A 25,018-nucleotide genomic window follows, 5' to 3' on the forward strand; every position below is an offset into this window, starting at 1 on the left:
CAAGATCAATGACAATGGGACGCCGGCATCGCACCTCCTCGAGGAGAGGATTCCGGCGTGGCTCCTCCCCGCCTCCTAACGCCGGCGCCGCCCCTCAGCCTCCCCGCACCGCCGCCCAACCGCCATCCACTGCCGCCCCTCTCAGCCTCCCCGCGCCGCCGCTCCTCTAAGCCTCCCCGCGCCGCCACACAGCCACCGTCGGCCATCCGCTGCCGCCATCCGCCCCCACCCCTAGCAATCCGACGCCGCTGCCCATCTATTGCTGCCATGCCACGGGGAGGTGGGGAAAGAAAAGAAATGAAAGGGAGAAGAGTGCCAAGACATTGGCAGGTGGGGCCCAAGTAAAAATGGAGAGTGTGGAATGGACAGTCTGTTGGATCGTGTAGGAGATATGGAGAGGAATCTTTTTGGCAAGTTGGCCAAATGGATGAATAGAAAGGCAAAAATAGCCATGCTGTTGTAGATGCTCTTTCTCCAAGTGATATGCGGCACCAAGCTGACACATCTGATGGCATCTAGCAAAGGATCCAGCCAGAGCTTTTCAGAGAGCTTTACAGCAAATCAGATGTCCAGGATTGTCTGGCCCCAACAAGATTCTGCTTTCAGAGATGGAAAAGAACCAATACCATCTGTACAATGTAAAAGGTCAAATCAACCACAAAAAGAATATTACTTGTAACAAAAAGGACCGCATATTCAAGCATATGCTTAGTACAAATAATAGCATTAAGCCAGTCTGAAGTTTTCGAATATTTGAGCATAGTGAAACAAAAAAGTTGGTGGCCGGTTACATGGGTTCCAATGTCATCGACTTGAGAAAATAAAGAAAACTTTACATCTACCAGTTTATTCTGATCTGGTATTTACACATGCAGAGTTGCAGAATAAACTCCGGATTACAGCAGATTTTACATAACAATAAATAGAGCAGCAGAAGATTTCACGACTACATCCATCCTTGTCTTGCTAATAGTCCAATCTGGAAGCATACCACCAAAAACACCACAGCAAGGGTAGGTGGATGCTCTGGTTAGTAGAAAGGAGATAAAAATGCAAGTGAAGTTTGTTCAGCTGTATCAAGATTAATTCACAAAAGGTGGGCAGCGACTCAAATCGCTCCTCCCGAAAGCAACAGAAAGATGCAAATTCCCTCCACTGTACAGAAGAAAAAGGAGGGGGTAGCATCTGAAAAATTTCCCAAATTCAAATCTTTTTGTCCTTTTTGTCCCCTTGATTGCTCTGTTTTTTTTGTTGTTTTTAGAGGCAGGCCTGCCACATTGTTTGTAGTATGAGTGCCTTCCTGCCAGCCACAACAAGCATTGGTTGATGCTTGCTAACCTAACACTTGGATAATGTTTTATTGTGTTCAGTAGCTCCTCGTTTCACAGAGTGGATCGTAGTCGTATGCTTCACCAGCCTTAACAAACCGGCCCTTGACTCTTTTTCTCACATCTGCCCTAGCCTTGCGAGATGCATACCTGATTTTCTTGTCAAATCTGTCAAGAGAAGCCATGAGAAAAGATAATCAGCTAGCTGTCAAAAAGGAGGCAATTGGTATGCTAGAAATATAGCATGTTAGCATCAGTGGACTGACATATTAGAAGAGAAGGCAAGAAACAAGAAGTTATTAGCTCTCTGAATGAAAAGGTAGCAATAAGTTATCTTCAAGCAGAAAATCTTCAGCATGTTTTTATGTGATGCAGTTACCTACCAAAAACATTTTTGGTGTAAGTAAAAAGATACAGAGTTAAGGTAATTTTACTTCTACCTACTGTAAAACTAGGGTAACAAAAACTGATGTTTCCAAAAACTCAAAATTTAACTTCCATGAAAACTACTTCCATGTGTCTTCTTTCATGAAACTCAACGATACAAGCACTCTTTACCAAATGTGTAAAGTAGAGGTTGTGCCGAAAAGTTTACAAGCTACAATTTCTCTTTGAGTTCTTTTGCAGCCACAAATTTATTATAGAATTCTTACGTGGTTATACAGCATAAATGTTTAAGCAAATGAGTAGCGAAATTAGTAAGAAATGCACTTACTTTCTTCTCTTCTTCTTCTCCTTGTATCGTGTGATAGCATCGTCTCTGGTAGCTCCAGCAAATGACCCCTCAGGGCCAGGAGGATGCCAAGGAGGCTCACCCATAAGGAGCACTGGTGATACCCCACAATCTTGGTAATCTCCAGCACTGCTCTCACCAGTCAAACCAGAAAATGAAAGAGAGATACTGGACCTAGCTTGCCTCACAGGTATACAAAGACTGGAATCACCTTTGGCTCCTGGGATCGACATCCCTGAATCAGCAGATACTGCATTGCTGGTCACTGGCTGCATCAGCTTGGGCTGCTGAAAAGATAATAATGAATATAAATGCTGAAAGTTAACTCCAATAAGCCCCAGACAAAACTAAATACAACATGAATTTCCAAACAAATGGATTACAAATGAACTGCTGCATTTGAGAATGTATACTGATTACCATTTTCAGTCATAGTTTTGTTTGTTTCATAAACACAAAGACCAGAAACACTAATTAAGAACTTCCATCTTTTGCTTCTTGAACATGGGAGCTGCGAATATATCAGTTCCAAGGAGAGCAGGGAAGGAACAACTAAAGGGGAGGGATCTAAGAGAAGGATGAGACCATGGACTGAAATGATAAACTTGGGAGAGACGAGAGTAATTTAATTATTAATCCAAATGCTGACTCCTCTTGTACAGAGATTTAACACCTAATAATTTATCTTTAATGAAAGATAAATTTGACTCAAACCAGGTCAAATAAATAACATATATCTGAGAAATCGAACCAAGAGAAAAGCCTGCAAGCAATAAAGATGTGCAGGGCAAGTTGAATTGGTGAAACAAAGAAGATCAGGAGTTGCGAGAAAACCTACAAATGAATGTTACTGTGGAATTGAAGCTTACTTCTTAAAAAGGAACCATTAAGAGTAAACTACAAACCTCATCAGAGTTTCCAGAAGGTATTTCCTTCGATTCAAAGTAACTGTCGATCCCAGCATCATCAAACAGTTGCTCTGTTTGAATATGGGAGGTGCCAAATAGTTCCTCATAATTTTCGAAACTAAGATCAACATCGTCCACACAGAAATCTTCATATATACTGTCTTTGCTGAACATATCTTGGTCTGCCGTATAGGGCACCTGCATAAGGAGACCATAAACACAGATTAGTGACAAACTAATTTTGAAGAAGCATGGAGCATGCACACGTGTGGATTAAGAGAGAAAGCATGTCCTGGGTGAAGCCTTGTGTGTGCATAGGGTGCTTACACGCACACACGGTGTGAATGTATGTGGAAGAATGTGTTTGTGTGTGTGTGTGTGTGTGTCTTATGCTCTCTAAAAAAGAAACATGGTGTAGTGGAAGATTGAAGTAAAACGGCCTGAAAATTTGCAAATGCTGTACAGAGAAAGTGATTTGAAGAAAGACGAAAGTAAATTCTCTCTGTATAGAATCTTTAAAGTTCTCCACACAAATAACCTGTCATGGGAATCTATGGTCCAGTAAGATAAATTAGAATACGAGATAGACTAAAATGTGAAATGCTACATCATCCAAATAATACAAAGCAGTGTTCTTAACATTTTCCAAAGAAATTGTGAAGGAATAATTTTAAAAGATTACTTGTACCAAATTTTAATGTTGTGAGAATATGCATTTGTAGATCTGCATGAGGTCACAGAACACTTGGAAGACAAGACTTGACATAAGAACATAAGCACCATAGTTATCCACCTGTCTAAACCTCTCGATAGTCCTATAACTATTTCTGTAATATAGACATTTTCTATACTCCATATTCTGTTATTACCCTGTTTCATCTATTCATATCTGCTGAGTGGATCCAGATTGTAGTCCATACACATCATAATGTTCATATCTCATTGCACATGCATGTATACAGTTTCAGCAACTTCTGCTAGCCTATTGAACCTCCATGCACCATCCACTACCCCGATAAGCTTATGCTTATGCACAATTAACAGTTTTTTTTGGTATAGACATTTAACTGAACTCACTTGCAATATCCATTCAAAACGGAGTACACAGAAAAAATCCATGACATATGGTAAAGTAATCATTGACAAGCTTATGCTTATGCATCATTAACAGTTAGATTATTTCTTTTTCTTGTATAGAAATTTAAGTGAACTCACTTACAATATGCATTCAAAATAGAGTACACACAGAAAAAGAAAATCATGGCATATATGGTAGAGTAAACAAATGATAATGGCCAACTGTAGGGAGGAAAACAGTCGATTATCTTACATCCATGGGATATGGGTAGTATATGCAGCGGCAGAGGTGAATTGAGGCGAATTAGTAAATCTATGTATGGAGGAATGTGTGAAAGCCTTATAGCACCTTAGCTGATGTCGAATCCACGGATCCAGCCATCTGATCAGTAGCAAGTGGAAGAAGGTTCACGCCAGCTTCAGATGAGGAGCCTATCAAAGACTTTGGCTTGCCAGCAGTGCCAAGATCACTCATAAGGGTTGCACTAGCAATATCTAACAAACTGCTGTCCCCTGCAGCATTGTCTTGATTACTGACACCACTGTCGCTGATGCTCATCATGCTTATCCCTTGCTCGCAATTCGGCTCAGGAGCTACATTAGGAATATCCGAAACAAATGTCCAGATTTTTGAAAGTTCTGAAGATGATGGGCACCCTGAGTAGCAGTTTATGGTCTGCCTCTTATGACCAGCAGCTGAAGACCCAGCACTATGCCCATTCCAATCACAATTTTGGCAAAGCGAGGCATTTTCTACAAGGCAGCGGACCATGGCAGGCTGTGAAGCACATCTATCACACAGAAGTGTCCTTGTATGGCGCCGAGAAAGAGCATTAGCTGAATGCACATTACGGTCACACGATAAGCACAAGGATGCTGCATCTGATCGGCAATAAACCATAGACCTCTGCTCCCCGCAGAAATCACAAAGAGCGCCCATGATATTAGCTATGGGCAAACTTTAAGCCAGCTTTAGGTATGTGCCACACTCTTTTTTCACAAACTTTCTGGATCGATCAGATTTACATAAACCTGTACAGTATCAACAAACAGTTATTAGAAAACATTAGTACCAGCACATAAAAAAATATTCCCACATACTATTGGAAAACCGTAGAGTATTCATAAATGAATATTCATACATTTATGGGCATCCACCTACATGAGAACATAGATTTTATATTTTTTACTGTTTCAGTTGCTATGACCTAGGACCCTAGGTAGCCATCCTTTTCAGTTTTCATTCAAACCAAGAGAAATGTTCAAAACAGGTAGCAACAAGTATGTTCCACTCAGCGTCGTCTTGCATCAGCTATCAATAATATAATCTAAAGGATAATGTAGATATATTTCCTAATTAGGACATATTACCGCCATCTACTTTAGGTTTCAACGGACTCATTAATCTGTGGACTCCGCCCCCATTTGCCAACCGAAGCATAAAAAATCGAAATCCCACTACAAAAGTATCAGCAACTAGTCTTTGGAATCTCCTGCTCTTGGCACATATTATATAATTCCAGCACCTCACTCATTGCTTCTAGCATATATTCCCATTCCCATAGGTACTAAGTTTGCAAGGGAAAAAGAGAGATGTAGAAAATTATCACAAGAACCAAAATAACTACATTACGAGTCAACGACAATTATCGGTTTCATTATGAAAATAGTATATTTTATCACAATTTCTCCAAGCAACGAACGACAAGCCGCATTAGTTGAACACTCGAAATAGGGGGGAAATATATCTAACAGAAGAGGCTGAAATAACGATATAAGCAAAGAAAGACGGAGCTATCCTAGTCTTTTTTATAAAACCAAAAGAAGGGTCAATTTGCAGGATAAAATCATAGCATCAGGGGAGAAAAAAAGCCTTATAAAGGTAAACGAAAAGGTGAAGAAAAAATTGCAGTCTTGAGTACTAGTACTCCAGTAAAAAGTAGGGTAAGGAAGCCTATTAAGAAATGTTTTCATGGACATGCAGGATTGGCAGAAAGAAAAATGTTTGATGACATGGCAAAATAAATGTTATTTTAGGCGGGCATAGCAAAACACACAACTTTTGCATCTAGGCAAGCTATGTCTGGATAAAGATTAAAAAAAAGGAACTAAAGATTTTAATAGCTATGGCAAGCAAGAAAAAAAAAGCTGCACGAAAGAAAATTTTATGAAAACGATGGAATTTAAGATGTAGAAAAGATGTCCCATTAAAAAATTGTAGAATTAGTCAAAGACCGAGTTCTCTTTCATTTTAACTCCAGTTTCTTAGACCATAGTACGAAAAAAAAAGCAAGAACATATTGACAATATATTTCACAATAGAAAAAAGCTGAAATTTTTTTATTTAGTGACAACATACGAAGAATAAAAAAAAGAAAAACAATCCTAAGATCCATAACTTTTTTTAGTTCATCGAATAAAAAAACAGTCCCACAAATTCAATTCAAAAACATGCTTCGCCCATTTGTTAAAGGGGAAAAGATTTATTTTCTGATTGAAACAAAGGGGAAAAAAATAGCCAATCGTAGAAAAGTCGATTACTGTTAAAAAAAACATCTTGTAAGAAACTTCAGAGCTGTCGTCACAAACTTAACCCGAAATCTCACTTACATGACCCCGGACGAAATCCAAACCAAAATTAACCCATATCAAATCCAACCACACGAACAACGCCGTAGTACACACGAAGCAGCAATCACTCAGCCAGTAAAAAATCGAAGCCAGCCAGAAACAGAACAAAACCCCCCAAATCCTCCGTAAAAGGACCGATGCATGCAGAACACCCCAAAGCCAACGAATCCCAACAGAGGAAAGGGCTCCGAAGTACTCGAACTCGGTCCAAATCCAAACCAGAGCGCAAACCCCCGCGGACGCAAACACTACCAACCTCGCAGAATCCAAGCGGGGAAACCAACGCCTCAACGGAGATTGAGAGAGAGAGAGATCACGCACCGGGACGAAGGAGCGCCGCCGCTCCTCAGATCCACCCCCAGGAAACCCTAGAGGGGAAGGGAGAGAGATCAACCGATCAATCCAGAAGCCTCTGGAAACAAAAAGGGCTTAGGAACCCAATAAAAAACCACTTTTCTCTCTTCCGTGTCGCGCGCGTAGAACAGCAGCAGCAGCAGCGAAGCAAACGGAGAAGAGAAGGATAAGAGGAGAGAGAGAGGGAACACGCAGCCTATAGCCGGAGGAGAGAGAGAGTAGTAGTAGTAGCAGCAGCAGCAGCGGTAGCGTGGAGTAGAGGCGGGAGGAGAGAGAGGATGAGGTGGTGGGGGCCCACCTGCCTGCGTGGGCTTGTGGTGGTGGCCCCACGCCCAAAAGCGCGCCGCGCTTTTTTGCGCTTTTCAGGCCCCGGAGGAGGAGGGGGGCAGGGCAGCACCGTCAATTCGCGTCGTGGCTGAGGATAAGGCGCGGGTGGACCCCACCTGGACTGGAACGCCACGTGTGCAGGCCCCCCACTCCCGCCCCCGCCCTCAGGTTTGGTTGCTCCGTTTCGGCAAAGCGCTGGCCTGGCGGGCTCGGAGGAGGCTGACGAGTGGGCCGTTCATACGCGTGGGTCCCACGTGTCTGTGGGTGTTGGGTAGAGTGAGGCTGGGTAGACGTGGGTTTGCTGCTGCTACTGCTGCTGGCGGCACTGCTGCGCGAAAAGTTGGAGGTGCCCCGCGACTGGCCCAATCTGACTTTTGTCCGCGCGTGCCGTGGAGTCGCTGACGGGTGGGGCCCAGAGGGAACCGACAGACAGCGACATCATCCGCGCTCTGCCTATTTTGGTAATTTTAGGTGGTGGTTGTGGATCGCCCGTTTCCGGTTGGCGTGGCCACCGCCGCACTAGCTGGCCCCGCCAACGGCATATTTCCTTCCGCCCTCAGCCTGCCACGTCCACACGTCATCTTTTCGATTATACTTTTTATCAACCAAAATACAAATATTTTTAACTTTATATTTAAAGTTGATTTTAAGGTACTTTTTATCAAAGTTTATTTTTAGTCTTTACTTTTAAATAGCTAAAAACATATATATATAAAATTTTATTTACAAATTATTTTTCGTTTATAAATATGCCATTTGCTGATGAGGCTTAGTTGAAGCTTGAGTGCAGTGAAGTAATCCGTTCGTTTTAAATAATTGTTTCTTATTTTATTTTGTACTTTTATATACTCTGATACAAATGTTGATTAAAAATAAATTTATTTTGAGACAATCAAAAAGGAAAAGATGAACTTATTATATAAAGAAGTAGTATTTGTGTGAATTTTAGAAACCAAAGACCAAGACGATAAAAAGATAAAATATGTAAGCCCATCTAATTGCTTTAAGCGGATTATAGATTATCTGATTTTGATGGTTTAAAGTAATAGATTAACTATATAATTCCTTTTTTAGAAAATAATATAGTGAAAATAAGCATAACGTTAAGATGGGTTGGTTTGTATTGCGATCCTATCAAAAAAAATTATGGTGCGTACAAACTTTCATGGCAGAAAAGAGAAGACTTTCACCGTGTTCAGATCCAATTTTTTCTTCCGACTTTTTCCATCACATCAAATTTTCCTACTCACATAAACTTCCAACTTTTCGGTCACATCATTTCAATTTCAATCAAATTTTCAATTTTGGCATGAACTAAAAGCAGCCTTTGTATATGGATATTGCCGAAGTTTGAGTAGAGCGTTGGTTTGATGGAGAATGTTTGTTTGTTACCCTCTCTGTGGAAAAATAACTCCATCTTTGGTACATGAATGCCATGTTCTTTTCTCTATTAAAAGTTTTAGATAAACTTTTAGATACTCGTGGCACGCTTTTCAAACGGCTAAACGGCGTGTTTCGTACGAAAACTTATATGAAAGTTGTTCTAAAATATCATATTAATCTATTTTTCAAGTGTGTAATAATTAAAACTCAATTAATCACACATTATTACCACCTTATTTTACATGAAACACTTAATCTTTATCTTCATCTTTAGGAGATTTAAACACCACCGAAATACCTGTAAATTTGTGTCGTGCTGATTCTTAGTCTAAGGGCTCAAAACTAATTATTTGATATGTATAAGTTTGTTAAGATATAAAAAATATCAAAACTGAAATAAACCAAACTATTATGACTCGACTTAAAGGCCCAGTTCGAATGTGTAGTTGGGCTAGAGCTATTCGTGACCAGGAAAATGGTACGGATCATTAGAGTATGATTTATTATAAATTTTAGAAAAGAATTTATTTGAGTTACGGAAAAGAGCTCATCCTGCGTATATGTATATGGGTAGCGAAAAGAAAATTTACAATTCAAAAAGTATAAATTTGTTTGCACGGTACGTCCGAGCAATGACAATGGTTTTATTCTATATACTTTTGTAATATAACAAAATAAAACTCTCAAATAATCTTACTTTTAATCAAAGATCTGATCATCCACCTGTAATACCTGAGAAATAAAACTTTTGTGAGGGTACAACATTTCCTTGTCAATTGGGAAAAGGTTTGTTTTCAAAAGAAAAAACAAAAGGACAATTAATATAAAGAAAAATGGATTAAAAAAATCGAGCTCACCGAATTGCAGGGACTAAAAGGAGAATTTGATGCGCAATTTAGGCACCACACATATTTATCCATTGGAGCAATGGGAAAACTGAGGCATCAAATATTGCACTGCTACCCGCTTGAGTAGATAAGAAGTATGTAGCTGTAGCATCCGTCGATCCGATCGTGTCATGAGCTGTCCTCCCTCCGTCAAAAAAAAAAAGACAAACCTTAATTTCCGTGTCCAATATTTGACCGTCCGTCTTATTTAAAAAAATTATGAAAAAAATTAAAAAGACAAGTCACGCATAAAATATTAATTATGTCTTATCATCTAACAACAATGAAAATATAAATTATAAAAAGTTTCATATAAGACAGATAGTTAAAATTAGACACGGAAACGCAGGGTTTGTTTTTTTTTGACGGAGAGATTACGGGATGAACACATGAAAGTCTCTTTCCAGAGAGTTAAAATGGCCATCATTGTAGATGTGGACATCAAAAAGGTGTCTGGTACTTTGTTCTTTTATTTTAAGTAATGTTTTTTAAAAGCTAGTTTAATCTTTGATTACGTTAACTTTGAAAATCATTTAGGTCATGATCTCAAATGGGAAAATATTGTGCACCGGATGTTCCTTGTGTGTCAACCCCTTTTGACGAAACACACAGAGGACGAGCAATAACATGTCGCCAAATAAAAAATCTGTTCAAAATCGAACGTCTATTGGCATTTAACAAAAAAATTAAGCTAAAAAAACACCTCATTAGGAGTTTATTATACTCCTATATCTTAACAAATAATTTATGAATCGGTTTTGATAAATCGAAAACGGGAAAGCCGTCATTTCAAGTTTTCAAGTGAGAAAAGGGCTCTTGCTGGATTTGTTTGGTACGGTGTCCCTTCTGGAACCCCGGATCCAGTTGGAGATCATCATCAGGGCATATACAAAGGTAGAGTCAGATATAAGCTCTACGTTATCTAAAGATTAGCATCTTATAATAGTTAGAGACAATATGGTCTCTAATCATTAATGTATCAAAATACTTTTTCTTACTTTTCTTTCCTTTGTTTCACAACCATGCAACAAAATTTGCTCTAATAAATGCTAAGAGTCGACTCTGAGCTGTTGTCATGCATAACAACCATAGTTCTTTCTCTTTCTTCCATGTCATCAAATTTACTTGCATGGCAATAGAGAGACCACTAATAAACACCGTTGTACATGCCCTCAAACGCGCGACACACGGGCTCTGTTTATTTCGCGAAATAAAAATTTTTAGGTGTCACATCGGATGTTTGACCAGATGTCAGAAAAGGTTTTTGGCACGAATAAAAAAAATAATTTCATAACTCGTCTGAAAACCGCGAGATGAATCTTTTGAGCCTAATTTAGCCGTCATTAGCACATGTGGGTTACTGTAGCACTTATGGCTAATCATGGACTAATTAGGCTCAAAAGATTCGTCTCGCGATTTCTTCCATAACTGTGTAATTTGTTTTTATTTTTATTTATATTTAATGCTCCATGTATATATTTAAAGATTCATTTATGTTTTTGAGAAAAAAAAATTTGGGAACTAAACAGGGCCAAGCATCACTTTCATCTGCTGCTGCTGTGTATGACTGGTGGGCCCACCAACCTCGGTAGACCATTCTTCTCTGATTGGCTCCCGCTTCCTAACCTGGTGGGCCCCGCCGGGATCTTGCTTGTCTATCTGTTTGACGAATTTATGGAGAGGGTTTGGTTTAGGTCCAAGCATCTTCCCGCTTTGGGAGAAATTGTCTCGAATTTTACCATCTTGAGAGCGATGGTTTTTAATTAGGTAGAAGTCCGCCTCAATGTGTTGCCGTATGCGGCAAATTATGACTTATCCGTAGAGTTAAGATTGAGAAGCCTTGAAAAAAATCAACCATATTATGTATGGATAAAAAGGTTATATCTATCTATACGTTTTACGATTTAAAACCCCATGTAAAAAATAAACTATAAAAAACCCTAAAATCAACTACAAAACTAAGATTCGAATTCAAGTTTTGCTTATAGCTAATAGGTAACTAGAATTCAAGTTTTGCTTATAGCTAATAGGTAACTAAGGCCTTGTTTAGATCCCAAAAATTTTTGGCAAAAAACGTCACATCAAATGTTTGAACATATGCATTGAGCATTAAATGTGGGAAAAAAAATTAATTGCACAGTTTGCATGTAAATTGCGAGACGAATCTTTTAAGCCTAATTACGTCATGATTTGATAATGTGATGATACAGTAAACATTTGCTAATGACTGTTTAATTAGGCTTAATAAATTTGTCTCGCAGTTTACAGGCAGAATCTGTAATTTGTTTTTGTTATTACTATACGTTTAATATTTCAAATGTGTGTCCGTATATTTTAAAAACTTTACACCCAAAGAACTAAACACACCCTAAGCAGACAATGAAAGCTTAAGGCGAAACAAATTCCCTAAGAATATGTCCCTGCATAAAAGGGTGGCTATTTACAAGGGTGCTAGGAAAAGTCGTAAACTAAAATTGACGGACTAGCTTGAATAGTCCTTTTAGTTGAAAAACATTTATGCATTCCATTTTATCACACGCAACACGTGACTAAAATGGTAGTACAACACTAGAAAGTGATTGGACCATTCACCATGGTTGTTCAACAACATGATTTGGTGAAAGATTTGATTCCTTGCTAAAACTGCAGCGTGCAACAGTACCACGTGCCAAAACTTATTAATTCCGGAGGCTGTGTTATTCTCAATGAGTTGGGAACTCATCTCCCACGCACATTGAACTGAAAAAATGACTAATTAAGTATTGAATATTTGTTTTAAAAAATAGGTTAATATTATTTTTTAAAGCAACTTTCATGTAGAAAACTTTTTAAAAAAAACACCATTTAACAATTTTAAAAAAGGGTGCATGCGGAAAAAGAGTGGTGAGTTAGAAAAGAAGGGGAAATAGCACAACCGGTAGTCGTTGTAAGAGCAGGTACAATAGCAGAATATAAGCCAACTATAACCACATACCGAGAAGATAAAAGAGGAGAGAGAAGAGCAGCAGGTTACAGATTTGTAGGCAGCTGCAACACGGACTCCAAGACAGAATACGTGTATGATGGGTGGGACCATGTAAGTGTATGTTTATAGGTAATTTTTGTATGAATTGGCTATTAAGTTGGCTATAGTTATTTTGCAGCTAGTAGTTGGTTATACTATTAGGCCATTCCCAACCCAAGATACTAGATATAGTTTCCATAAACTCCACATCATCAAGAAACTACTCTTCCAATGCAAATACCACTATTCCATACTTAATTTTAATGCTACTTATCTCACATGATATCTTGGATGTCGTGTAGAAACTATGTCTCATGCAAGACATGATTTCCTTCTCTTTCCTTATTTATTCACTTGCCACATCATTTTTCATCCTAGTTGGCATCTTATTTAATGCTATAAACACCATCCTAGTTATTGCGTTGGGAATGGCCTTAAACTTGCTCTAACATTATGGAGTGAACATTAAAAAAGTTTAATTTATGCGGGAATTGGGGCTAGGGATAAAATGCTATATTCTCAGCCCTCCAACATGACATTTAATTAATTTGTGAAATCAACAAACTGAGAATGACTAAAATCCTTTGTCGAGGACACGTGTAGCTCCAGAGTGCACGCCAGAGGACAACGTGGAGCAGTCGCTCCGTTTTTGGCGAGCTAAAACCACTCACCGTGTCGGTGCATTGTTCATGCTCTAAGAAGAATCCCATCATTAGAGGAATAGGTGATACCCCACGCTTTGTTGCGGGATATGTGGTAAATACATGTTATACATTATAAAAATGGTAAATGTTCATGTTTAAATAATAAAAAATGATGTGGAGTTAATCGTTTAACATTGTTTGCATATTGAGTTCTAAAAATATAACAAAATTGTAAACAATATGTCATGTTTGCATGATATTTAAAATACTCTAAGTGTTGCTAGTGAGTAATGATGTGTCACACTTACATATTATGTTTTAGAAGTTAGTGGGCATCAACTATATAGATAGTATAGATGTGAGCTTCATAACTTGTTTGGTACGCAACCGTTGTGCTTTGGTGGTTGTTCTCCTATTCTCCTAGGTGGCTGAACTATTGTTTTTAGTCAGCAATAAATAAAATAGCTAATTGTCTCTAATGTTTTGTTGTGTTCACATATAGAACTAGGTGATACCCCGTGCTTTGCTGCGGAATTCATGAATAAGTATAGGTTAAATATTATCGAAATAGTGAAAGTTGAAATATTGAGAAAATAATGTGAGGAAGATGATTTGACACATACTTGTCGATCTCTATAATATAATTGTCAGGGTTATGGATACCACATACCTAATAGTAGTTGACTAAATCTCGGTAGGACCCACCACATACCATGTCTTATACGGAAACAACTTTCGGATATAGGAGGAGTTCCGCATAAGGAAGGATGAATAGAGTTCTACATGGAAACGACAAGTACTACTCGGATCGTATCTATATTGGTTTTCCTAGTTCTACTTGGACAAGTGGACACCTATGTGTATAAATACAAGGCCCCCTAGGAGGAGAGGGGACACGGAACAATAGATCAAGACACAAGATCAACATACAAGCCAACATACGCCAAGACAAGCTGCCAGATATCGACATCAGAGATAAGCCTAGGAAAACCCCATATGGTACCTACAGGAACCAAAGAGAGGAATCTAGCGCTATCTCTGACCTCGCTGAATGCTGATTCGAGGAGGAAGACTACCCCGTCGTCGACTAGTGTTGGTGATCCGGCCGCCAAGTCGATGACGGTTAGATAAGCTACCCCAAATATTGTACTGGTGTGATTATGGTGAATAAGAGCAATGACCGGCTTCGGCCAACAGGATGTAGGGCTATTACCTAACAATTCAGGGGCCCGAACTTGTATAAAAATCCTCGTCCCCATCTCTTTTACCTAAGTCTCGCATATATCTGGTACCAACGATCCCCATACTATGCAAATACCGGAATCGCCGCGACATTAAACGTTGACAATAATATTGTAAATGATTTGTAATTGCTAGTGAGTGAAGATGTGACATGCTTGCATGGGATTTTAAATGGACGAGAATAATAATTGCTAGTGGGTGATGATGTGGTATACTTGCATGTGAGCTTTAACTTCTAATAATTTTATTGATCTCTATAATATAATATTGTAAATGATGCGTAATTGCTAGTGAGTGAAGATGTGACATGCTTGCGTGGGATTTTAAATGGGCTAGAATAGTAATTGCTACCATTTGAGGTCCTCAATCCGCAATACCAGAAATCTCTACCCCTCAACTATCACAAACCATGCAAAAAAAGACACTGAGGCAATATTGACCCAATTTTCCTGGTTTTGTTGACGTAGCATATGGTGGGCCCCACATGTCAGCGTTCTCCCTTCTCTTATCTTCTTTTTCGCTTTTCTTCTTCTCTTTTCTCTCCTCTTTCCTTTCGTCTCCTCTCTTCTCTTCTTCAGCGAGACTAGGAGCCGGCGGGCAGGACGATGGTGGGCGAGCGCGAGAGCGGGTGGGAGGCGAAGTAGACAGGGGCGGGGCGCATCAACTGTGGCCCGCTTCAGCGCGACTGCTCCCTATCTATGGAGGCCATCCTCGCCGTGCAATCCCTCAAGTGACTCACCTACTCTAACCGCTCCCCGGCCGTCGCCGCCGCCTCAACCTCTCACGGCCTCCTCCTCAAGAGAGACCTCCTCACCGCCATGGCCGAGCTCCAATGTCAGGGCTACTGGTCCTTCGCCCTCTCCACGCTCCACGTTGCCCGCGCCGAGCCTTGGTAACGCCCCAACCTGACCCTCTATGCCACGTTTGTGTCCTCCTCGCCGGTCACCGAGGACGGCACCACCGCTGCCGTGGATGCGCTTGTGGAGGCGTTCCTAGAGGAGAAGGAGCAAGGCAACGGGGTCGTGGAGGGGGGAGGAGGACATGTACAACTGGTGCGCACGCTGGTGGTGAGGGCGAAGACGCGCGCGGGGCGGAGTGTGTACGAGGTGGCGGTGAGGATGGGAGGCTGCAAGGTGGACAAGTACATGTACATGGTGATGGTGATGGGAATGGAGCGGTTGGGCTTCGAGGCGGACTTCCGGGAGTGGAAGGCCAAGATCTTGCCGTTGGCCAGAGAGATGCTCGATGAAATGCGCGAGAGAGAAGAGCAACACAACAACGGCTTAACTATGAATTTGATTATCATTTAGAAACTTGAGGATTATTAAAGTTACTGATGTTTCTTTTGCACTCGTAGTCATTGCCTGCGCCGACCCCTGCCTGCTTCGTCTGCTAGCCTCTCAGTCTCGCTGAAGAAGAGAATAGAGGAGACGAAAGGAAAGATGATAGAAAAGAGAAGAAGAAAAAAGAAAAAGAAAAGAAAGAGAAGAGAAGAGATGACACAGACATGTGGTGCCCACTGTATGCCATGTCAGCGAAACCTGGAAAAATTGGGTCAATACTGCCTTGGGACTTTTTTTTTTTTTGCACAGTTTGTAATAATTGAGGGGTAGAAATTTCTGGTATTGCGATTAGGGACTTTAGACAGACTCGACATGAAGTCGAGGGACGTCAAGTGAACTTATTCCCTACTACTAGGCCCAACGATAAGCGAGTTCTTCTGGACTCTGAAGCCCATATATATACCCCATGCTTTACGATTCGCGCACATCGAAACCGCCTCGCCGCCCTACCCCGCTTCGCTTTCCTCTCCTTTCCAAACACGAGAGAGCACGAGACCCCTCCCTTTCGTTCTTCGTCTTCGCCTCCTCCCCATCTCACGGCCTCCGAAACCCTAACCCTAGGGGAGGAGGAAAAAGAAAACAGGAGAGAGAAAACTCGCTCGCCCGCCCGCTGCGCCGCGCGATGGGGAGGAGGAAGGAGCGCCGCCTTGCGGCCAAGGCGGCCGCGGGCGGCCGCAGGGTGAAGCTCGACCTCTTCCTCGATCCCTCCCCCGGTGAGTCGTCCTACGGCCTCTCGAAAAATCTGGGGGGGGGGGGGGCGATCTCGTTCGCTTTCTGATCGATCGCGGCGTGCGTTCGTGATTAGTCTCTCGCTCGCCTGATTGATTTTAGGGAATAGCTGATGGTTGAGAGCGGTTGATTCGTGACTAGTGCTAGATTTGTAGGCGGGCTACGCTTTTCGATCGAGCTTGATTGATTCGGGCAGCACGAGATTGTTTTTTGTCTTGTGGTTACTTATTATCGTTTGGTGCGTGGATCGGTCCATCCCCCACTGCTCGAAGCTAATCCTGAACTCAACCTGAGGGCTGTCTGATCCGTGCGGATGGGTTTGGAATATGTTGTTTGGTTGTTTCTAGTATGTATGATCTGGAGGTAGCACACGATATGGATTTGAAAGGAGGATGAAGTGCCTAACTGACAAATGGTCAGCCTGTTAGGCTTTGAGTCAGCAGTATCTAAGCAGTTATCCAAAGTGTTGACTAATAAGGTTTAATAATACCAAAGGGCACAATTGTTCGCCACATTTGGAAATAAATATATCCAGCACATCTTCTGAACTGGCCAAATCTGAAACAAAAATATGGATTATCATCATGTTTAAACACTAGGAAGAGAAGAGAAGATAAGTGTCAACATCCAAGGAACGACAATAAATACGTTGGACGGGGACAAGTGAAACTGCACTGAACCTAGATAACACAAAATCATGTATAAAAGCTGCACATAAACACATAAATATAACTTAAATGGTGCTTCTGATGTTTTTGCCTTAAAAAAGAATAAATAGGGTTGGGTTGCGGCGATAGCTTGGGCAATGAAAAGGTTCGGTGGTGAAGGCAGAGGTGAATTTATATTGAACTAACCAAATTTTGAACATGTGAAATGGGAGGGGGCAGAAACCTCATATAGCAGTCAGAGCAAATAAAAGTTTAGGTTTGGTTAAGGGAAGGAAGGTCGATAAACAAATTAAATCAACGTTTATATAGTAGAGGTGTAGTTCTTGGATACTCTTCCTAGTTTTTTAACGATGAAAGGGGTAATTAGGGTAGCAATACGTGCTTGTAAGTAGTAACAGTATAGCGACCTAATATGTAAGAGATATTAAATTAGCATGCCTCCAGAGGCATTCTGATATATTTTGGGATAGATATTTTTGATGAAAAGCTGACTGCTGCTACGGTATTTTGCAGGGGGAACACCTTCGAAAGAGGGAGAGCGAGGGGAAAACCATGACCAACAAACTGGGGTTCCCACTTCACCATCTTCTTCAGGTGGGTTTCATCAGTTTCCTTCCAAGGGATTTGTAAAGAAGACATGCCTGTGGAACCTAAATTTGGTGGAAATTTGGAATTTTTGTACAAGCATATATATGCTCCACATATATGGTTGAGGCACATGTAGGGTTCCGGCCTGCAAGGAACATTGAGTAAATTCTTCAAACCGGGCTGCTACTGTCAAAATTGAGTAAATGCCTATGGGTAATTTCTCTTTTGGCAGCCTCTAAGCGTGCGGATCAGAATGTGATTGTTGCCTCCTCGGTTCGTATGTCTCTTTCTCTATAATTCATCTCCTAACCTGGTTGTTATATTATTGCCAGGCTGATATACTGCATGTAACATAGTTTTAACCTATATATACCACTTGTTTGACTTCTATTATACTCGAATACTGTGTATCTTCATATATACTTCAGAATAAAGTGCAATGCAGATTGCCACATGCAAGCTATTGCAATTTTACTGATCCATTCTTATTTCCAGATAAGAAGGAGAATCCTCTAGCGTTGCTTGGGCAATATAGTGATGATGAAGAGGAAGAGGAAGCAGCAGATCAACCCAATGATGAAACAGAGGCTAATCCTGCAGATGCAGGTGATAAGGTAATTCTACCTTTCATTTTGGCTTCTCTTTATCCATTTCTTTGGGTCGATCTACAGCTTTGGTTTATCTTATGGGCTCTTGAACTTAAGCTTATGCTAGTTTTGTACTATATAAAGCAACAAATAAGCTGGAGCCTATGAAATGGCTTATAATAAGCTAGCTTTTGTTGTGTGTGTGTGTTGTTGGGGGGGGGGGGGGCTTGCTTGGCCAACAAGCCGCCCTGTTTGGTACAGCTACTCTCTAGTATTGTTGGAGACTTGGAGTTCGATATCTCTAGCTCCAACAAATCTTGGAGTTGGAGCTGGGCCCAAATGCTGTTAGGGCGAGACATTTTGTTCACACATTTGAGTCTACCGTTGGATGATTAAATTACATTGTTCAGTTTGCAAACTCTATTTTCCGCAAGAATCCAGGAGAAGCCATGCCAAACAGGCCCTTGGCCTATTCTTAGCAATATTGTTTTCCTGTACACTAGCCACTATAGGAAGCAATGTTGTCAACTATATCTCTTTGGCTTGAGAATTGATTTTATTATTGAAGAGTTTGAACACACCTGGCCTCATGGTAACACTACTTTGCTTGTTTCAGATTACTCATGAACGTGGGGACTTGACTAGGAATGAAGGTGATGCACAAAGTGATCTGGCTGGTTCTGCTAATGTCCAACAAGAGTTAACTGAAGCTGATGATAAGAAGTGCACTGGAAATATTGCTGAAGAAAATGTTGTTGCCATAAAGCCAACTCTGGAAGATGGGACTGCAACAGCAACTGAAGCTATTCCTGACTCATCTGGGATGCAAATTGTTGGTGACATTGGTGGGAATTGGAAGACTATAATGCATGAGCAGAGCAACCAGTGTTACTATTGGAACACAGTTACTGGAGAAACCTCTTGGGAGATTCCTAATGTATTAGCTTCTGAAATTGCAGCTGACAGTGTCACTTCTGCATCTGCTCCTACTCATGTAGACTACTCTATGGAGGCCCAAGCACATGCCCTTACCCACAATGCCGTGGAAGCTTATCCAAGTGATATATCTGTGCTAAATGGCTCAGTGGCTTATGCTACTTTGGGAATGGGACAGCCTACTCATGATGCTTATGCTTATGCTGGAGCTGTCACTAGTCATGAATCGATGGACATTGATCCTTTGCAGCTTGCAAGATATGGCGAGGAATTGCTGCAAAGATTGAAGCCGCTAGAAAGGTGCTTGTTATTATTTTTCTGCCATTTACTTCCTCTTTCAAGCATTTTTCCACACCTTGAACTGTATAACTAAACTTTTGTCATGCTTCTGTTGTAGGTTGCATGGTTCCATTTACAATGTTGAATTGCTAAAAAGAGAAATTGAGATACGAATATCAGACTGCAATGCACTTTCATCGTATGGATCTTCTTTGCTTCCATTGTGGTTGCATGCTGAGGTACACCTTAAGCAACTAGAATTCTCAGTTTCCAAATTGGAAACTAGTTACTCTACCACTGAACCTAGACATCCAGAGAAAGCAGACACAGAACACAAAACACCTAATGAAGCTGAAGTGATGATGCCACCCTCCAATGGTGAGGGTTTGAAATCTGAGGTGAGCACTGACGTTATGATGGATGGAAATGTTAAAAATGAGGAGCCATTTTCAACATCATCCATTCAGAAATCAGAAGAAAATGATACCACAACAGTCCCATCAAAAATTGAATCCGACAATGATGAAGATATGGATGTGGATATGGAGGTTGACGATGACAATGTTGAAGAGCATAAGCACTCGAATTCCACGCCTATTAAGGAATATCCTCCATCAGAGCAAGTTCAGTCACCGGCTTTGTTATTGTTGGACGGTTCAGCTGCACCCCTAGAGGATAGCGACATTCCTCCACCACCACCAGAAGATGAATGGATTCCACCTCCACCACCTGAGAATGAACCAGCTCCTCCACCTCCTCCTGAAGAACCTGCTGTGTCATCTGTTTCTACTGAAACAATTCCACAGTCCTATGTCGATCAAGCAAACTTGGTCTATACAGTTCCTGGAATGGAGTACTATGCTGCTGCAGGTACAGAAGGTACACATGCCAGCTATTATATGCAAACGAGTGAGCCTCATGTCGTTCAAGCACACCAGAATGGTTACTATGCACCAGTATCTGCAAGTGGCATATCTATTCCTGTTGATGCCACATCTATTGCTCCAGTACCTGTTTCTTACTATAGCTATCCTTCAGTCACTATGGCTGCCACTGGAGAAGCAGCTGAGCCTTCTGGATACTACGCGGCATCAGTCTCTGCCACTTCTAGCAGTGTATTAGATAACACAACAAGCTCTTCCAATCTTGCTCCTGCGAATAGTAGTTTGCATTCCAGGGAGTCTGACAACATCATATCCAAGGAGGCAAAACTTGCATCTTTGAGCCAACCTGTGGGAGCAACATCAGCATCAGCATCCATACAGGGAAGTTCTGCACAGGCTTCTACAAGTACCACAAGTCAGAGCAAAGGTAATTCTGTTATTCCTCATAAAAAAACTAATATACTATCTTGTTTATGGTTCCTACATGGAAAACATTGTTTAACCTTTTGCTGTGTTTTGCAGTTGTTCGTAGCAAGAAGCGAGCTGTTTCTGTTGCAACATCACTGAGGTCTAATAAGAAGGTTTCAAGTCTGGTGGATAAGGTAGCTCTCTACGATGAGCCTCCTATAACTGTTTCCAAGCATCATATCTGTTCACAACATGTGTAATTGCTAATTGTTTATGTATATATACCTGATGAAGTGTATGGAGATTGTGAAGTCCTCAACTGCCTCTTCCAACAAAGAACTAGAGCAGCTTAAACTTGTTTATTTCCTTCTGTCAAATAGAGGTTATGCTGAAAAAGATTCTGAAAACATATTAACTATGTGCTACCTGATTTATTTTTCTCATTTCACCATTTCTTAGTTTAAAGGCAGATCAATCTGTTTACATGGTAAGGCATAAAATGAGGTGAGTATTGATGTGCATATACTTATTCCTCCACCAATTTCACTTTGCTAACACAACTGCTTGTGTATTTTCTTATAATAGTGGAAAGCTGCTAAGGAGGAGCTTCGTGATGAGGAGGATGAAGAGCCAGAAAGTGCTTTGGACGCATTAGAAAGAAAGCGTCAAAAGGATATTGATGTAAACTTCTCTTTCGCCTGACATCACATACATGAAATATCTTTGAAGTTGCCAATTCATTTATGTTCCTTCCATTTGTTTCAGGAGTGGCGCAAGCAACAGATAGCCAGCGGAGAAGCTCAGGAAAATGCCAATTTTGTTCCCCTTGGTGGTGACTGGTATTGTTTCCTTACTATATGATAGTTTGATTTTAATACCTTCATTAACTTACCAGAATACTAGTTAAGACCTACCACATATTACTTCTGACTGCTGTCATGGCTATTTTGTTTTATCTTGTGTTTGCAGTATTACCATATCTGATATCTGTTTGTATTTTTCATATGATAATCATTTGTTCTTTGTAATGTACACTAGCTTAATATGTTTTAGCTGCCTGCTTTTGAGGGTTTGGTACTTCACTTTGGTTGCATGTGTATGACTACAAAAAAAGTTATGTATGAACATTTTTTGGAGGTATAGCAAACTAATGTAATTAGATTAGTAAATAGATGATGTAAAGGATGACCTTATTTGCCCCTGTCAACTTCATGTGATCTCTTATTTGCCCTTGATGTTTCATTGGATCCATCCATGTCATGTGACAGTTAGGGGCAAATAATTGGTTGAAGTGATGGGATGGGTCAGGTTGGGTTGAACCCATTTTTCAGGGTGTTTGGTTTGAGGACAGGTGGGATGGGATGATCCCTAAAAGAGAATATTCCCTTGAGATCCGGGTTGCCCTTGTCCCTTAAAAAGGGCAGACCAATCCAACCCATTTTTCTCATTGATAGGCCATCCCTTGGGATGTGTTTGGTTTGGGGATGAGGTGGGATGGGTCATGGGTTGGACTCATCCTTCTTTTTAGGACGGGATCATTCCATCTATTCGTTTGGCATGAGGGATGGAAAATGATCCTAGTTTTCGGGGATGACCCACATGTCAATGAGACAGAAAAGTGGGATGGATTGGTCCGCCAATTTTTGAGGGACCAATCCAACCCGGATCTTAGGAGAATATTTCTTTTTAGGGATCATCCTATCCCACCTATCCTCAAACCAAACACCTTGAAAAATGGGTTCGACCCAACCCAACCCAACCCACTCCATCCCTGGAACCAAACACATGCTTAATGTTTTGGTTTGGGGATGAGGTGGCATGGATTAGACCCATCCCTGTTTTTATGGGATGGGATGGTCCCATCCATGTGTTTGGCACAAGGGATGGAATGATCCTATTTTTTTGAGAAATTGGACTATTGGACGGTGTAGCAGTTTTCGAGGTATGAAGCTGACCTAGATCTAGAGGGAATATTCCCTTTCAGGAATCATCCCATCTCACCTGTCCCCAAACCAAACACCCTGACAAGTGGATTCACGACCCGACCCATCCCATCACTTCAATCAAAACACATGCTTTGCCTCTGTTTGGGATGGATGGATGGATGGGGGCATCCCATTCCAAAAACATGGATGAGTGCAACCCAACTCACCTCCTGAACCAAACACAACAAATAAGGATTTTATTCCAACTTGAAATAGGTATAGGTAATGTCTGATTCGTGCGGCCAAACCTCTGCCAGTTGAGCAATGTTCTGTGGTTGCTACCAGTGATAGCTGGTTTGATGACTGCCAAAAAACTGAACTTCTGCTTTGGGCTAGTTAGTTTCCTTTGGAGTTTGTTGGATTCAATATGGAGTGTTTTGTTGAAACAGCTGGAAACCATCTCGGAGATGCCCAATTAGACCTCCAGCTGGTTTCTGGAACTTGGCCATATGCCTATATATCTTATACTCTGGTATTGGAGAAATGATTGGACATGTCTCAATTCGAACTTTAAAAGCTTTTTGGATTCCGATATCTTTTCAACTATTTAGATGGGATGTCTAAAAATAGTTGTTGATTTGCCTTGACATAAGTTGTGGGTAGACCTTGAATCATGCCACCATTGTACAAATTAAGATTACATGTCCTTTATGCTTTTTTTTTGGTGAACTGTTTAGTTTATAATATGGCAAGTTTTAAGTTTTCTACAACAAAATGCTATAGATTTAGGTATGCAATGGAAAACTGTTGACTAACTGGGAATTGGGAACCCAACTACCAATGTTTTGAGGGAGTACGTGGGTTTTTCCGTTGCATATATTGCGGGTTTTTCAGTTTGAGCAAATATTTTGTGCAGGCGTGATCGTGTGAAACGCAGGAGAGCGGAAGCAAAAAAGGAGGCAAATAGCGAGACTATTTCTGCACCAGTGAGTGTCACCGATCTGCATAAAGGACAACCTGATCTTGCAGAGCTCTGCAAGGGTCTTCCTTCTGGATGGCAGGTTAGTACAATTTTTACTGCTGTTTCTATTGTGACTAGTTGAGCTCAACCTATATTAAATGGAGTAAATTGAAGAAAATTCAACCTGGCAAGCGAAACATTTTGAAGCTAATTCGAGAACAAGATAGGAGCTAGTTAATCTAACAAGCTAATTCGAGTTTTTACCACTCAGAACATCCTTCACCTCATCAATCTCTTCACCAGAGATGTGATTACAGTTGAAGTTCAGTTGCACAAAGACTGGCTTGTTAGTAGCATGGGTAAAGCACCGAGCTCCAACCTCTGGAGCATATTCGTGGTAACAACCTTCCTTCAGATCCCAGTGTCCTTCCAATGACTAGAGATACGTCTAGAATAAAATCCAGCATGCAACTTGATTTTCTGATGACAATTCAAATACACACTAAAAGAAAGTCTTGAGGACCAAGTTCACGTATTCTCTGCTCCAGTATCGTGCCATGATAGCCTTGCTTATTTAACATTTACGTTCGTTAAAATGGAAGTGCTGACTTTTCCATTGTTGGCAGGCATACCTGGATGAATCTACAAAGCAGGTGTACTACGGGAACAGCCTCACATCAGAGACGACATGGGATCGGCCTACCAAGTGAAGATAGGACTAGGAAGTCTAGAACATGTTTTGCGGTTTCTGGTTGGGTCAACTGCCAATTCAGTGATTCCCCTATCTAGATAACTAGATATCCTCTCCCCCCTAAGGAGCGAATGACACTGTAGCTGGCATATTTTGAGAGAAGATAAGTTTTGTATGTTTAAAATTACCTTGGAGCAAAGAAAAGTTTTGCATGATTAAAATTTCTGTGGGGCATTGTCTTTTCTGTCTGCTATCGTAGAGCTGCAATATTCTATAGAAATTAAATTTGAAAATATACTGTTCATTTATTTTTTCAGAATATCCGGGATGTAATTTTTCTAGCACAAATATACCGTCATCGTATGTGAGTACCTGGATCCAACCACCACCCAAGTCTCGAAGGGGCAAACAGCGACACCGCTTTAGAATGATTAGTAACTAATTATCCTAATTAGCAATTATTTATAACTAATAATGCTAATTATAGAAATGATATTAATT

The 25,018-nt window shown here is 40.7% G+C and overlaps 2 protein-coding genes and 1 pseudogene across 11 annotated transcripts; 2 read left to right on the forward strand and 1 right to left on the reverse strand.

The window, feature by feature from the left end:
- Positions 1-673: 673 nt before the first annotated feature.
- Positions 674-7,199, reverse strand: LOC4340812 (zinc finger protein CONSTANS-LIKE 9). 4 transcript variants are annotated; one of them, XM_066311687.1, is made up of 6 exons: positions 6,999-7,199; positions 4,396-5,078; positions 2,967-3,167; positions 2,273-2,345; positions 2,044-2,190; positions 674-1,496 (listed from the first exon to the last, which is right to left on the reverse strand). In XM_066311687.1, exons 2-6 carry the CDS (start codon positions 4,984-4,986, stop codon positions 1,447-1,449), a joined length of 1,062 nt encoding a protein of 353 aa, XP_066167784.1. In that variant the 5' UTR covers positions 4,987-5,078; positions 6,999-7,199; the 3' UTR covers positions 674-1,446. The 4 variants fall into 4 exon arrangements, with proteins under 4 accessions (XP_066167784.1, XP_066167783.1, XP_015644313.1 ...); XM_066311686.1 differs by having other exon boundaries at positions 2,273-2,348; XM_015788827.3 differs by having other exon boundaries at positions 2,044-2,345.
- Positions 7,200-14,272: 7,073 nt separating this feature from the next.
- LOC112939356 (protein THYLAKOID ASSEMBLY 8, chloroplastic-like) lies at positions 14,273-16,286 on the forward strand (annotated as a pseudogene).
- An 82-nt stretch (positions 16,287-16,368) lies between these two features.
- Positions 16,369-24,738, forward strand: LOC4340813 (uncharacterized). Of its 7 annotated transcripts, XR_010741996.1 has the most exons (12): positions 16,369-16,574; positions 17,772-17,852; positions 18,342-18,460; positions 19,050-19,669; positions 19,767-20,959; positions 21,055-21,134; positions 21,400-21,444; positions 21,526-21,621; positions 21,706-21,779; positions 23,782-23,926; positions 24,098-24,223; positions 24,453-24,738. XR_010741996.1 is itself a non-coding variant. In XM_015787933.3 (11 exons), the coding sequence occupies exons 4-11, from the start codon at positions 19,257-19,259 to the stop codon at positions 24,534-24,536; spliced, it is 2,211 nt and encodes a 736-aa protein (XP_015643419.1). In that variant the 5' UTR covers positions 16,369-16,574; positions 17,772-18,119; positions 18,342-18,460; positions 19,050-19,256; the 3' UTR covers positions 24,537-24,738. The 7 variants fall into 7 exon arrangements, 3 of the variants coding, with proteins under 3 accessions (XP_015643419.1, XP_015643417.1, XP_015643418.1); XR_010741995.1 differs by having other exon boundaries at positions 21,400-21,621; XR_010741994.1 differs by lacking the exon at positions 24,098-24,223.
- The last annotated feature ends 280 nt before the right edge of the window (positions 24,739-25,018 follow it).

This window comes from Oryza sativa, chromosome 6, assembly GCF_034140825.1.
Source record: "Oryza sativa Japonica Group chromosome 6, ASM3414082v1".
Taxonomy (NCBI): Eukaryota; Viridiplantae; Streptophyta; class Magnoliopsida; order Poales; family Poaceae; genus Oryza; species Oryza sativa.

Bases quoted from the DNA above. Each gene is read 5' to 3' on its own strand.
- LOC4340812 (XM_015788825.3), bottom strand. From the start codon at position 4,986: ATGGGCGCTCTTTGTGATTTCTGCGGGGAGCAGAGGTCTATGGTTTAT. The intron at 2,349-2,966 runs GTTTGTAGTTTA...TTATCTTTTCAG, and splicing joins CTTCTGGAAACTCTGATGAG to CAGCCCAAGCTGATGCAGCC. The intron at 1,497-2,043 runs GTAAGTGCATTT...TTCTCTTGACAG, and splicing joins GAGAAGAAGAAGAGAAGAAA to ATTTGACAAGAAAATCAGGT.
- LOC4340813 (XM_015787931.3), top strand. From the start codon at position 16,484: ATGGGGAGGAGGAAGGAGCGCCGCCTTGCGGCCAAGGCGGCCGCGGGC. The intron at 21,135-21,525 runs GTAGCTCTCTAC...TTCTTATAATAG, and splicing joins TTTCAAGTCTGGTGGATAAG to TGGAAAGCTGCTAAGGAGGA. The intron at 23,927-24,097 runs GTTAGTACAATT...TTTACCACTCAG, and splicing joins GTCTTCCTTCTGGATGGCAG to AACATCCTTCACCTCATCAA.